This window comes from Globicephala melas, chromosome 7 (genome assembly GCF_963455315.2).
Source record: "Globicephala melas chromosome 7, mGloMel1.2, whole genome shotgun sequence".
NCBI lineage: Eukaryota > Metazoa > Chordata > Mammalia > Artiodactyla > Delphinidae > Globicephala > Globicephala melas.
The window spans coordinates 109,232,057-109,246,928 of NC_083320.1; the positions used below are offsets into that span (position 1 = coordinate 109,232,057).

Genomic DNA, 14,872 nt, shown 5'->3' on the forward strand with positions numbered 1-14,872 from the left:
GTTTTGCTTTTTTAAATTCAACGTACAAGTTATCAGCCTACTGAAAAGGCAGAATTAATTAGGAAAGAGGTTCTCACCACAAGATGGGGCATTCATCTTTTCACTATTCCCAAATGTTTCCTTAAAACAGCCTTCATAATTTTGTCCTTGAGCATAAGTACTAAAGAGGCAGATTTTTAAAAAGAGAATGTGTATTATACACAAAAATTGGATTCAGTGATACGTAGAAAGTGATATACATCTTTGGACTTCCAAACTCTGGGGACCCCATTTGGATGAATGCTCTCCCATTATTACTGCTCCTCCTGTGAGCACTGTCAGTCTTGCTGTAACGCTCAGTGGTTTGCGGGACATTTGTGTTGGGAGCTAAGAGCTGTGTTGTCCACTACAGTAACCACTAGCTACATGTGACTATCTAAATTTTTAAATTTAAAACTTAAATAAAATTTACAGTTCATGGGACTTCCCTGGTGGTCCGGTGGTTAAGACTCCCAGTGCAGGGGGCTTGGGTTCGATCCCTGGTCAGGGAACTAGATCCCACAAGCTGCAGCGAAGAGTCCACATGCTGAAACTAAGACCTGGTGAAGCATGCATGCATAAATAAAAGCTGCTTGCAAAGAAGGCTCAAGCACAGCCAGTTCTGTAAATGCCTCTATCCCAACTGAGACAGCTAGAAAGTTGACTGAATGGAAACTAGCCTATGTGACCAATTCTTTCTGTGTTGCTGTCTACTTAAGTTCGGTTCCTCAATCCAGTGACACTAGCCTCAAGTGCTCCAGGGCTACCTGTGGCAGGCAGCCACCGCACTGGACAGTGCAGATAAGGAATATTCCTACCTTGCAGAAAGTTCTGTTGGGCAGCTCTGCCTTGTCTTCCAAAATTCCCAGGTGTCTTCTGGGCTGCTTCCCCACCTCCCCGCCGCCCCCTCACAAAGTCCTCTCCTTCAACTGTATTATTTCAGGTACATTCTCGTTCTCCCTGCACTCCAAGTCGACCTTCGGCAAACGGGGGCAGTGTATTTACTCAACACTCACTACTTAGCACCCCCTGGGAGCCACGCAAAGGGAGCGAGGTGCACAGAACCCAAGTCTGAACGTGATTCCAGTAGACAGACCTACCTTCACCCTGCTGTCGCCACTCACACTTTCTGCCTGTTTAGTCCCAAACTGCCCTCCTGCTGCTGCTGAAGGAACAGGCACGGAGAGCCACAGGCAGACACATTACCGATCACTGTTTAGGGCCTGAACTCTGTCTAGGCCCACTTTTCACCTAGGGCTTGCAAACGGGTATTTTCGTCCAGCAACTTGAGGGCAGTAGCCACATGTATTTCTTCAATATTTCAATTTCAATATTTAGATCCTTTATGACGATTGATTTTATATACTAAATTATACCAACACTGGGACTGACTACTGGCCCAGAACCCTCCTCAGGAGAAGTTTGAACTGAATATTAAGTTATCAGGAAATGCTTGTCAATATTCCTAAGTGCAACAGTTGTACTTAACAGAGGAAAGTGTATTTTTAAAATGCATGCTTCAATTTTCAATGAAGTGTCATGCTGTCTGCTTTCATATGCTTCCTAGAAAAATATAATAAAGCAAGTATGACAAACATTACCTGTTAAATGCAGCTGAAAAACATAGGTATGATCAATGCTCTAATCTTTCAGCTTTTCTGTGCTTAAAATTTTTCACAATAAAAAATTGAAAAAATGTCACCCCACTGGCATATCCTGTGGGCTTCAATGCTTCGGGTTTTTGTTTTTTTAGTTCATTCCTTTTTATTGCTAAAAAGTATTCCACTGTATGGCTGTATCAGACTTTGCTGACCAAATCACTAACTGGTGGACACGGGAATTGTTTCCACTTTCCAGCTATTATGAATAACGCTGCAATGATTATTCACACAGAAGTCTTTGTGTAGGCTTCAATGGTTTTAGAAATAAGCTTAAAACAGTAATTTTTAGTAAGAATGGCTTGTGCTCAAGCCCCATCCAGTAATGCTTTTTCAAGACTCAAGTTTAATACATTTTTATAAAACCAAGATGACGAGAGCTTTCAGAAAAGCTTTTCTGGTTAATGTAGCTTTCTGGTGAAGTGAGGCTTTGACAACATGACATCTTTTTTTAAAAATTAATTAATTTAGTTATTTATTTTTGGCTGTGTTGGGTCTTCGTTTCTGTGCAAGGGCTTTCTCCAGTTGTGGCGAGCAGGGGCTACTCTTCATCGCGGTGCGCAGGCCTCTCACTGTCGCGGCCTCTCCCGTTGTGGAGCACAGGCTCCAAACGCGCAGGCTCAGTAGTTGTGGCTCACGGGCCCAGCTGCTCCGTGGCATGTGGGATCCTCCCAGACCAGGGCTCGAATCCGTGTCCCTTCATTGGCAGGTGGATTCTCAACCACTGCGTCACCAGGGAAGCCCCTACGACATCTTTGTTTTGAATTCTGCTTTTGCAAACGGTGCAGTGAGTCTAACGATGTTTCACAGATGATTAAAGATTTTGCAGGGCCTCCTGTTCACTGGACAGTGAGCTGCTGTCCAGGACTAGACAGAACCCTGACCAGAAGGCACAGACCAGGCTTTGAGTCTGTAACATGGCATGAGGCTGCTTTTACATGTAATCCCCCAGTATGAGTTGTTGTTTTAAACTGCTTCTAGTTGCCTTACTACCTGCCATTTATTAGTGCCTAACTATATGCCGGGCACTTTGCACAGTTTAATACTCCCAGGTGGCTCACAGGCGGGCACCCGGTGGAGGTGGTAGCACCGCCCTGCTCCTGCCACCGAGCACACGCGGCCTGGATTACAGCTCGGGTCTGCCATCCAGGCCTGTTCTTTTTGTTTCATTGCCTGGTGCCAACCATGGAACTGACTCTCTTAAAAGATAATTCTGCAGACTTTGAGTAAGGCAGTTGGGTTTGTTTTCATAGTCTGATGCCAGTACCAGTGGGTATGCTACCAATTCCTTGCACTAATTTCTTTTTTTTTTTTTTTTTTGGGCTGTGCCACATGGCTTGTGGGATCTTAGTTCCTTGACCAGGAATTGAACCAGGGGCCTCGGCAGTGAAGGCGCAGAGTCCTAACTACTGGACCGCCAGGGAAGTCCCCCTTGCACTAATTTCTACAAAGCAAGCTGACTATAACAGCTAACATTTACTGGGGTATAGTGTATGTCAGACACCAATAGGCTCTTTTTAATAATTTTCTCATTCAATCTTTAAAAACATCTGTGGAATAGAAACTATTATCCACATTTTACAATTGAGAACACTGAGTCTCAAAGAAGTAAAGTTGCCCAAGGATGAAAAGACTATTTCCTCAAATGCTTCTTTAATTGAGGTATGAATGACATTTCCTTCAAATAATGATCAAGAATGTTGGTAACTCAGAAACCATGTCATTTCAGAAACTGAAAGACTTTATTAAAGAAATTTTATTTTTGCCTTAGTCAGCAGCTGACATAAAACCACCTTGACTTTTAAAGGCAGCTTTGTTCTTTCCCCAGCCTTTTCGCTGGACCCTGAATTCACTTGGAGCCAACAAGTGCCTCAAAGAAAAATCACCAAATTGTGAAGAAAACAGGCATATTTCCCTTCAGAAAATTCAGAGCCGCAGTGTTTAGTAATTAAAGTGTTTTCTCCGCAACTAGCCTCAGATGGAGTGAGGCCACTGTAGTGGCTCGGGAAGTGGCAGGCGCCCTCCTCCCATGTCTCCTCCATCCCAGAACACCTGCTGCTAAGCAGGAGGCCAGAGGTTTGGACCCGATGCCCCATATGAGGACACTATGAAGTGCTCACTCCTTCACATCTGGCCCAGGAAGGAAAAATCTGAATGCGGCAGTGACACAGTAAGTGCTTAAAGACCACTTACTCCAAATCTCTGCTGTGCAGCAATCCAAGAAGAACGGCACGGTGCTTGCCCACCTCAAGGCTGTGTGCCCCACAGCACTCAGCAGTCACCCTCAGGCGTGACTACTCTTCGCGGCAGCTCTTCCCTGTCTCCTGGTTAAGCACAATGACGCCAAGGCGCTATCACCCTCTCTTTAAGAATTTCAAACAACGATACAGGTCTCGTTTAATTGCTCTTTTTGCATTTAGGGGATACTGTTTCCCATACCAGTTTTACATGTTCTAGTATAGCTTCAAAAACTATGAACACACTGAAATTAAAACATGAAATAGTAGGAATCAAAAATAACACAAGGGCCAAAGACCGTGATGTGAGGCGTCAGCAGTGTGGCTTAGATGCACATCACCCCACCTCACCCTTCCCAGAGGCAAGCTCAGGCAGCCACTGCAAGGCCTCTCCAAGGTTATGCTGGCCATCAGCGTCCAACGGTCGAGCCTGAAACAGCAACCTAAACCAAGACCAAGCACTGGGTTGTTCTATCCAAAGGACGCCCAAGTGTCTTCTGCAATAGATTTTCTGTGCAAGTCAGCCCTGGATCCTGGGCCAGCAGCGCTGTGCTGGGGATGTGATGTGTCCCCCAGCAGCAGTGGTATCTGGAGGTCAATACTGAAAGCTGCGCTTGGTCTGGATGTCATCAAGAATCTGCTGTAGCTCCTCATCTTCAAACCGCCCCTCCAGGCTACAAGAAGGAAAACAAAAAAAGTGAGTGTCGCAGCGACAGTGCTCCCCGGCCTTTTCTTTCGTGTGTGCTAATTTTCCAGCACCACTGGCCCACCTCTCCGCTTACCCCTAAACGCTGACACCTTTACATTGCAACTCTTACTTCTTTCCTTTAAAAAACATTATGAAGTACTTCAAACATATAAATGGTATAGAAAATAAGCTCATTTTAAAAGTCATCCCCACCTGATTCCCTTTTTTTTTGCCACACTGTGTGGCCTGCAAGATCTTAGTTCCCCGACCAGGGATTGAACCCAGACCCCCTGCAGTAGAAGCTCGGAGTCCTAACCACTGGACCGCCAGGGAATTCCCTCTCCCCTTGATTCTTTAATAAATATGACAGACACAAATCGATGGCTCTGTGTGTGCTCCCCTATTCCAATTCCTTTTCTTCCTTCCCCAGAAGTAACCATTATCCTAAATTTGGTATTCATCATCCCTACATGTACTTTTATATTAATATTTACTATAGTATATGTAAATGTATCTACAAGCAATATGCAGTACTGGTTTTAAACTATAAGAAATGGAATCGTAGGGCTTCCCTGGTGGCGCAGTGGTTGAGAGTCCGCCTGCCGATGCAGGGGACACGGGTTTGTGCCCCGGTCTGGGAAGATCCCACATGCCGCGCAGTGGCTGGGCCCGTGAGCCATGGCCGCTGAGCCTGTGCTGCGCAACGGGAGAGGCCACAACAGCGAGAGGCCCGCGTACGGGAAAAAAAAAAAAAAAAAGAAATGGCATCGTATTGTATGTATCCTTCTGCAATTTTTTCACTCAAAATTCAATTTGGCATTTGTTGACATTATTCCACGTTGTCCTAGTTCACTAGTTTTTTCACTGCTATATAATAAACATTATATGATCATACAATGATTTATTTCTCCAGTCTTGACTGTTGTCCAGTTTTTGCTATCACTAACAATGCAGCAATAAACATTGGAATACACGTCTTCTTTTAAACTACGTATGCGTTGCTTTTAGGACACGTACCCAGGAATGTATTTTGGGCTCATGGGGTATATTCATCTTTAGCTTTACTGGATGTAGCCAAACTGCTCTCCAAAGTGACCATACTAATTTGCACTCCTATCATCAGTATACCAGAGTTTCAGCTGTTTCACATTTTTGCCAACAATTGGTGTGCTATAAAACCATCAATCTCATTACAAAGGCACCCATCCAACGTTGGTGATATCTATCTAGATTTTAAATGCACACAGCTTTTAGACACAGTAATTCTACTTGTAAGAATTTATCCAATACACACAGAGCTTTTCACAACCAGTCCTAACCTTGGGATCAGAGCCTTGGACTCCTCAGCAGTCTCTGGACAAAGGTTGGCTAAACAGGCCAACTCAAACTTATGAAGCTTCTTCTGGAGCAGCAAGCTGATCACAGGGAAGAAAATCAAGACAAACAAAATCAAACAATGATGAATAGGAAAAAGGGCATCAAATGTAGCTAGCAAGGAAGAGGAAAAATAAAGCACTTGCAATCTTCCCATTATGGTTAGGTTTGCTGCAAAATACCACTTTCAAATCACTTCCTGTTCCTCTTCCTGGAGAACAGGAAGCTACAACGAAATCAGGCAGAGACAGTGAAAGCACACCAAGGCAAAGAATGCTTGCGATGATAACTTCTGAGAAACTGCTATGTACCTCGAGGACTATACAAGCTTTCCCCCGAGAATTTATTCTGTTGCTCTTTGCTCTTCCTACCACTGTTCTTTGCTTCCTTTGTTATTAATTTTATGTCAAACACATGATGTCAGATGTCCCCCATCTACCAGGCATCTTGACTTGAAGAAAATTCTCTTTTAAATGTATCTAAGGGCTTCCCTGGTGGCGCAGTGGTTGAGAGTCCGCCTGCCGGTGCAGGGGACACGGGTTCGTGCCCCAGTCCGGGAAGATCCCACATGCCGCGGAGAGGCTGGGCCCGTGAGCCATGGCCGCTGAGCCTGCGCGTCCGGAGCCTGTGCTCCGCAACGGGAGAGGCCGCAACAGTGAGAGGCCCGCATACCGCAAAAAAAAAAAAAGTATCTAAAAAATAAACAAATACAAGCATATCTTACTTTGTACAAATCTATGTATAAACTGCATCTTATTTTAAATGTACTTCTAGTTCAAGCTGTAAAAAAGAACATCATCAATACAAATCATATCCTGGATTCTCACATATCGACTTCTTAAAACAGAGGTCGTCCATGGTAAATCTGGTTTCAGAGAGGACCTTAATTACCTGTTCAGAAATAAACATTTCCTGTCCTTACCACTTGACTACAAGCCTATTAGTTATTGTTCAAAATTGAGAAAATAAAGACAGAAAAATGAAAGTCACTACCTAAACAAAGTCAATGTTACCATATTAGTATGCCATTCCAAACGTCTTTCTATGTTTTAGAATACAAACTCACTCATTCTGTTTTGTAACTTTTCGTCACCTAATAAAGCTATTTCCATTTTGTAAAGAAAATACTGTAAACTTAGTTACACAGGCAGAGGTTCATAATGTAGTGTATGTATTATACGGAGGGATCTGTTGTAAAATGAACACATATTCATTTATAAAAAATACCAAAAAAACCCCTACAAAACCCCAACATGGGAAAATAACCTGAAATTCTACCCAGAAATAACCAGTGTTAACATTTTCATAGAGAGTCCAACCGCCCTTTCCATAATTAAAAACAAATAAACAAACAAAACAAAACAAAACCCCAAAAGGAATTATAACAAATGTTAGTCTTTAACTGGCCTTTTTTCACTCAACAATACAGAAGCTGTTTTCCATATTAGTACACACATAACTTTACCTTGAACATGGCATTGCACTGAAAGGTTGTGCCATAAATTTATATATCAAATTTCCTGCTGTTGAACATTTCTGTTGTTTCCAATTATTCATCATTCTAGACATCATTGTAAACGTATACTTCTTTGTGCACTTGATTGATTACTTTGTGCTTTAAAGATAAATTCCTGGAAGCAGAATTATTCAGTCAAAGGATACGATATAACTGGATGGCTTCTTTCTGAGAGACAGTGCCCTAAAAGGGCTTTACCAATATACACTACACTGCCACCAGCAATAAAAGATGGTGCCTGTTTCCCCTACTTCTTACACTAGGTTTCCCATTCTTTTTTTTTTTTGGCTGCGTCAGGTCTTCGTTGCAGCACGCAGGATCTTCGTGGCAGCATCTTTCGTTGTGGCACGTGGGCTCTTCATTGCAGCATGTGGGCTTCTCTCTAGCTGTGGCATGCTGGTTTTTCTCTCTCTAGTTGTGGCGCGCAGGCTCCAGGGCGCACGGGCTCTGTAGTTTGTAGCACGTAGGCTTCTCTCTAGTTGAGGCAAATGGGCTCAGTAGTTGCGGCGTGCGGGCTCAGTAGTTGTGCCGCGCGGGCTTAGCCGCCCCGTGGCATGTGGGATCTTAGTTCCCCGACCAGGGGTCGAACCCGAGTCCCCTGCATTGGAAGGCGGATTCTTTAACACTGGACCACCAGGGAAGTCCCAGGTTTCCCATTCTTTTTAAACCTACTTAGCTATTTTAGCATTTCTTTGATTTCCTAGAAGATGAACATTATTTCATTTGAATTAGATAGTCATTTGAAGTTCTGACATAAATCAAGTCATTAGAGACTAATAAATCCTTTTTTTTTTTTTTTTTGCAGTATGTGGGCCTCTCACTGTCGTGGCCTCTCCTGTTGCGGAGCACAGGCTCCGGACACGCAGCTTCAGTGGCCATGGCTCACGGGCCCAGCCGCTTCTCGGCATGCGGGATCCTCCCGGACAGGGGCACGAACCCGTGTCCCCCGCATCGGCAGGCGGACTCCCAACCACTGCGCCACCAGGGAAGCCCTTAAATCCATTTTTATAAACTGGGTGTCATCTCTTGATTATCTGTTAGAGCTCTTAACATTAAGGACATCAATCCTCTTCCCAGTTTATTCATACTTAGATTTTACTTATGGCACTTTATTTCAAGATATTTATGTAAATTCATTTACTTACTCAACTAAGAATCATTTACTTACTCAACTAAGTTTCTCAACTAAGAAACTAAGAAGTTTCCCCTCATTTAAAGTCCTACTAACTACAGCCAAAACTGTATATTCACTCAAGTTATCACATAGCACTTTTATGCATCATAGTTTACATTTAAATCCTTAATTCCTTCAGTAATTATTTTGGTATAAGGTATACAGAGTTACAACTTCATTTAAAAATATTTTCCCAGTAACTTACAGTACCATCTTTGCCATACACTGGACTCATATAAAACATAATAGATTTGGATTTGTATCTGTTCTAAGTCCACCTTCATTTATTCAAGTCATCTTTTTGGTTCAACACTTTGCAGTTTTGTACGTAATCTTTTCCCCATGCATACACCCACACTTTTCAGAACAGGCTATACTTCATATACAGCTTTATCACTTCATTTTCTGCACACCTAAATTATGTGAACATCCTTCAATTTCATTTTCTATCATAATTTTCAATGACAATATAGTAGTCCAGGGCTTCCCTGGTGGCGCAGTGGTTGAGAGTCCGCCTGCCGGTGCAGGGGACACGGGTTCGTGCCCCGGTCCGGGAAGATCCCACATGCCGCGGAGCGGCTGGGCCCGTGAGCCATGGCCGCTGAGCCTGCGCGTCCGGAGCCTGTGCTCCGCAGCGGGAGAGGCCACAACAGTGAGAGGCCCGCGTACCGAAAAGAACAAACAAACAAACAAAATATATAGTAGTCCATCAAATGGATTTACCACAATTTATTTAATTACTGTTGAATATTTAGTTTTTTTTAAAACTGTGACTATTATTAATAGCTCTCTGAAGAATATTTGCATATATACATCTTTTTGTCCACTTGCTTTTCCTTAGGACAGTACTTCTCAAACATTTCACCAGAGTAGAGCAAACAAGTACCCACAACCAACTCGGGGGCATAGGCACAAATGACTTTCTGCAACTGCAAGGATTTAAGTCTCATGATTTATTTCAATAATTCAGGGACTTCCTTGGTGGTCCAATGGTTAAGACTCCGAGCTCCCAGTGCAGAGGGCACGGGTTCGATCGATCCCTGGTCGGGAAACTAATATCTCGCATGCCGCGTGGTGCAGCCAAAATAAATAATAATAAAAATAAATAAATACAACTAAAGTATTAGAAAAAAGAGATCATATATATCATTTGTTTTACTTCACAATATACTGGTATCTGTTTGCTTTAATGCAGAAATGTTTTAAACCATACCACCAAGTAACACTGATGACACCCAGTTTATAAAAATGGACTTCTCTAGTGGCTCAAATTATATCAGAACATCAAATGATTATCTAGTTCACATGAGATAATGTTCATCTTCGAAGAAATCAAAGAAATGCTAAAACAGCTCTTGTTTTCCCTGGGGCCTCCTATATACCCCAGCACCTCACTGTTTCCCAGAGCACATCCAACCAATTTGAGAAGCAATGCCTTAGGAAAAAATGCTAAAAGCCGGTCACCTTTTGAATGGTCAAGCAAAGATCCAGAAAGAATGCTCCTGATTTATATTTATTAACATAGCAAGATCTCTAGGACACATCAGGGAAATAATAAATAAGCCCACTTTATTAAACAAAAGAAAAAAGCAAAATAAAACAATGCTGTGTGTTTATGGTGTGTATGCCGATGTATGGGACAAGCTCTGCAGGGCTAACAACAAACTTCCGACAGCAGTCGCTCTGCAGGGAGGTGACTGGGATTTGGGGTACAGCAAAAGGTGGCCAAGGAGGGTTTTGACCATATAAGCTATTTCAAAATTTTGACGAAGACATTATTTTACTTACATTAATCGTACAGACGATGCCCACGGGGTGGCGGGAGGAGCGGGGGAGGCGGCAACAGCATGCTACGTGCAGATGTCTAATAGTCTGGATTAATAAAACTTTCTTTCAGCACTCACCTACGTACACTGGCAATGGTCTCTCTGTTTTTGAAACGACTGAAACGGGCTGTGTAGTTTAAAGTTTTCATGAAGACCTCAGAAAGTTCCTGTTCATCCTCTGCACTCTCATTTTGTTGCTTTCGATGCTCCAGAAGCATATGAACTTCTGAATTTAGAAGTGTCTCAGCTGTTTCAAACTCTATTTGTGAGAAGCATAAATGTCAGCTGAAAATATTCCTCCAAAAGTCAGCTTCTAAACGTTCCTTTTGCCTTTGAGACTATCAGCAAGTCTCCGTCCCTGCAGAAATCCAGAGGCTTCAATATCCCGCAACTGTACAGTATTTTTCAGGTTTTTTTTTTTTTTTTGGCCATGCCGCATGGCTTGTGGGATCTTAGTTCCCCGACCAGGGATTGAACTCGGGGCCCCCGGCAGTGAGAGCGCCGAGTCCTAGCCACTGGACTGCCAGGGAATTTCTAACTGTACAGCATTTAAAAAACAAATAAACAAACAAAAACCTGAATAAAAAGTACCTAGACAAAACCTAAATATGAAAAACTGGTTTAATTTATCATGAAATTAAGAAAACCATCTCCCTCTTAGTTATTACACCATAAAAAAGAAAACAAACATATATTTCCATTATGCCCAAAACTTCCATGAAGCTATCCTATGGAAGGGAGTATTACACCTTGAGTCTATAAAATACAATACTAGAAGCAACCTATATGTCTATCAACAGATAAATAGTACTATGGTACAACCATTAAGTACTACCTAGCCCTTTGAAAGAATAGAACAGTTCTACACAATATATCATCAAATTTTTAAAAAGCTGTATGATTTCTATAGCATAATTCTATTTTTGCAAAGAATAAAGTGTATAAGTATATATTTATAAATGAGCACAGTTTGGAAGCATAAGCACTAAACTATTTACGGTCGTTTCCTCTGGGTGAAAAGGTGTGGAATTTCATGTTTTACTGTGAATATAGTAATTTTTTTTAAAAGAAGGGTACTGTTACGGCTTCCCCCACTTATTTTGTGTTTTCCAGTACCTGTAAGATATGATACTTTAAAATCTTAAGCTTTCTACTTATTTTGGGTTTTTAAATTACAAATTAAGCACATCACATTGCAAAGAGGAAGCTCTCTGATAGCAAAACGTGCTTTACTCCCAGCCATCTGACAAAGATTCTCTCCCTGACCAAACTCCAGGCTCTTTCCTGTCGCCCTCTTCTCCCCAAGGACTCAACTTTGGTCCACAGAAACTTGACGAGGGCTTCCCTGGTGGCTCAGTGGTTAAGAATCCGACTGCCAATGCAGGGGACACGGGTTCGATCCCTGGTCTGGGAAGATCCCACATGCCGCGGAGTAACTAAGCCCGTGTGCCACAGCTCTTGAGCCCACGTGCCTCAACTACTGAAGCCCGCGCGCCTAGAGCCCGTGCTCCGCAACAAGAGAAGCCAACGCAATGAGAAGCCCGCGCAGCGCAACGAAGAGCAGCCCCCGCTCGCCACAGCTAGAGAAAGCCCACATGCAGCAACTTAGACCCAATGCAGCCAAAAATAAATAAAAATAAAATAAATGCATTTAAAACACTAACTAGATTTCTAATAGCTCCAGGCCGCATCCCTGGGATGACTCTAGCCCTTTACAGTGGTTGTTTATGAAAACTGAAGGCTGCCAAAATAACTGTTTGTTCCAGCCAACACTTGAAGACAGGGCCCCTGTGTCCCAGCCCAGAGCGAGGGGTGTGGGAGGGTAGGAGTTAAACGCCAGTTAACAAATCCAAAGGGGTTTCAAATGGACCAACCCCCCGCTTCCCGCTTTTCGTAATTTTTCACTTCCCCGACCCTACTGAGGCCCCGCTCACTCCGCTCCTTATTCCTTCATTCTCCCTTTAATATGCCCAGTCACCTCTACAGATCGAAGTTTAGATGAGTCCACGCTTGACTCTCTGTCCCACTGCAATAGTATATTACTGATTAAAATCTGTCCTTTCCCCTTTAGTGCCAGCTTTATCTTTGACACATCCCTCCAACACTTCACAGCTTATCGGATAAAACAAACTACTTAAACAGGAGCAAGAGGCCGCCCAGGGGCAGTGTGGAGTTGGGCGCCGACGGCTCCAGGGCTGCAGGCGTGGACTCCGGCTGGCCCGCTCCCGCGGCACCTTGCCCTGCCGGCCCGCATCCCCCTCCTCCCTGCCCTTCGCCGCTCCTGCCCAGGCCTGCGGCGACCACGCAGGACCACAGGGGCAGTCCGGCAGCCCCAGGCCGCACCTTTGGGAAAGATGAGCTGTGAGGCGTCCTCCTCTACGTCGCCTGCCCGCGGATCACTGCCACCGGCCGCCATCACCTTGCCGCGCACAGCAGCCCACACCGCCGGAAGCGGAAGCGCTGAGCCGCGGCCAGGAAGGGGCGTGGTCTTGGTGACGGGGCGGGGCTCCATTGGGGATGGGCGGGTCATAGTGGTGGGCGGGGCCTCGGTGGGTGGGCGGGACCCCGACGGGGCGGGCGGGGCCGAGGGACTTGCAGCGTCCTTGCGCTTCCCTTAAGGAAGCGGAGACAGGTCAGAGCCGCGAGGTCACGGGGGTTCCCGGAGGGCCGAGGGGCATCTTGCGCTGGTCGCTTCCGGAGAAACCGTCCTTCTCTTCTCCAGTACGCCCTTCGCCGCGCGTCGTGGAGACTGGTCACTTGACCTTTCTGAGCCTCAGCTAACTCACCGGTGAAGTGTGGATGACGATACCTGCTTCCCAGGGCGTAGGGAAGGATTAGATGAGATGCAGTAACGCGCTGACCGACCCAAGGAACTGTCGTTGATGGGAAGCTGGGTAGGTGACTCCGAAAACATACAGTGTAATTTCTTACAATGCCTTAAGCATTTAAAATGTTTGATTTGTAGTGGGATTTTTCCAATAATTCTCAACATGTGGATAGTGATATTGAGAGGCCTTGTTGGAACATTTGGATGATACTTAGAAAAGTAAGCAGGGGCTTTCCTGGTGGCGCAGTGGTTAAGAATCCGCCTGACAATGCAGGGGACACGGGTTCAATCCCTGGAATCTCTGGTCCGGGAAGATCCCACATGCCGCGGAGCAACTAAGCCCGTGCGCCACAACTACTGAGCCTGCGCTCTAGAGGCCATGAGCCACAACTACTGAGCCCGCGTGCCACAACTACTGAAGCCCGCGTGCCTAGAGCCCATGCTCCGCAAAAAGAGAAGCCACCGCAGCGAGAAGCCCCGCACACCCGCAACGAAGAGTAGACCCTGCTCGCTGCAACTAGAGAAAGTCCGCCGGCAGCAACGAAGACCCAATGGAGCCAAAAATAAATAAATAAATAAATAAATAAATAAATATTTAAAAAAAGAGGGGCTTCCCTGGTGGCGCAGTGGTTGAGAGTCCGCCTGCCGATGCAGGGGACACGGGTTCGTGCCCCGGTCTGGGAGGATCCCACATGCCGCGGAGCGGCTGGGCCCGTGGGCCATGGCCGCTGAGCCTGTGCGTCCAGAGCCTGTGCTCCGCAACAGGAGAGGCCACAACAGCGAGAGGCCCGCGTACCGCAAAAAGAAAAAGATAAGTAAGCAAATGAAAAAGTTTCCAACCTGAGAGAAAACAGATGGCTGTACAATGAAGGAAATAATCACAGTGCACTACTTGGCTCCGGAGTGAACCACGTTTAGGTATCATGTGAACTCTGTTAACAGTAAATGAATGAGGATATTACCAGACGAGAATATGTACTTGTATTCCTTTGATTTAAAATATAATTTTCACAAAGTTAATTTGCCTTGTATCTGTATTTCCAGAAGAAATGTATCCGGTGAATTAATGGCAGGTTCTATAGTATTGTTAGAGCTTATTACCGCCTTGAAGGGCTTTCCTACACAGTTCATTACAGCTGTGGACCGATGTCCCGAGGAGTCTGGGGACATGCAGCAGCTGGGTGTGGGAAATGGTCCTGTACTCAGCGTAGGCCCCTTTCTCTCATCTATCCATCCAACAGGGCTTCACAGAGCAACTACTACTTACTGGACTTACCATGGGCTGCCCCCAGGGCTAGCCGGATACCCAACACACACAGCAGGAGAGAAGTCAACAGGTGAAGAGAGAGGAAAGGAGAATAACAGGTAACACATAGTGATGTTTCATAGGTTGGTCTGTCTACATTTTCATTCAGGAAAACCATCATAAATACTTAAGTGCAAAGCCCTGAGGTTAAAAAGATGAATCAGTCCTAGAGCTGTCCCCAAAAGGAGCTCACTAAGAGCAGTTGATGCAAGATCTGGACTTATCTTCCATCATAAAAGACAGAAAGT

General features: G+C 44.7%; 1 protein-coding gene across 1 annotated transcript; it reads right to left on the reverse strand.

The window, feature by feature from the left end:
* Nucleotides 1–3,396: 3,396 nt before the first annotated feature.
* On the reverse strand, nucleotides 3,397–12,937 carry POLR2D (RNA polymerase II subunit D). Its single transcript, XM_030840321.2, has 4 exons — nucleotides 12,835–12,937; nucleotides 10,570–10,750; nucleotides 5,921–6,016; nucleotides 3,397–4,587 (listed from the first exon to the last, which is right to left on the reverse strand). The coding sequence occupies exons 1-4, from the start codon at nucleotides 12,905–12,907 to the stop codon at nucleotides 4,509–4,511; spliced, it is 429 nt and encodes a 142-aa protein (XP_030696181.1). The 5' UTR covers nucleotides 12,908–12,937; the 3' UTR covers nucleotides 3,397–4,508.
* Between the last annotated feature and the right edge of the window lie 1,935 nt (nucleotides 12,938–14,872).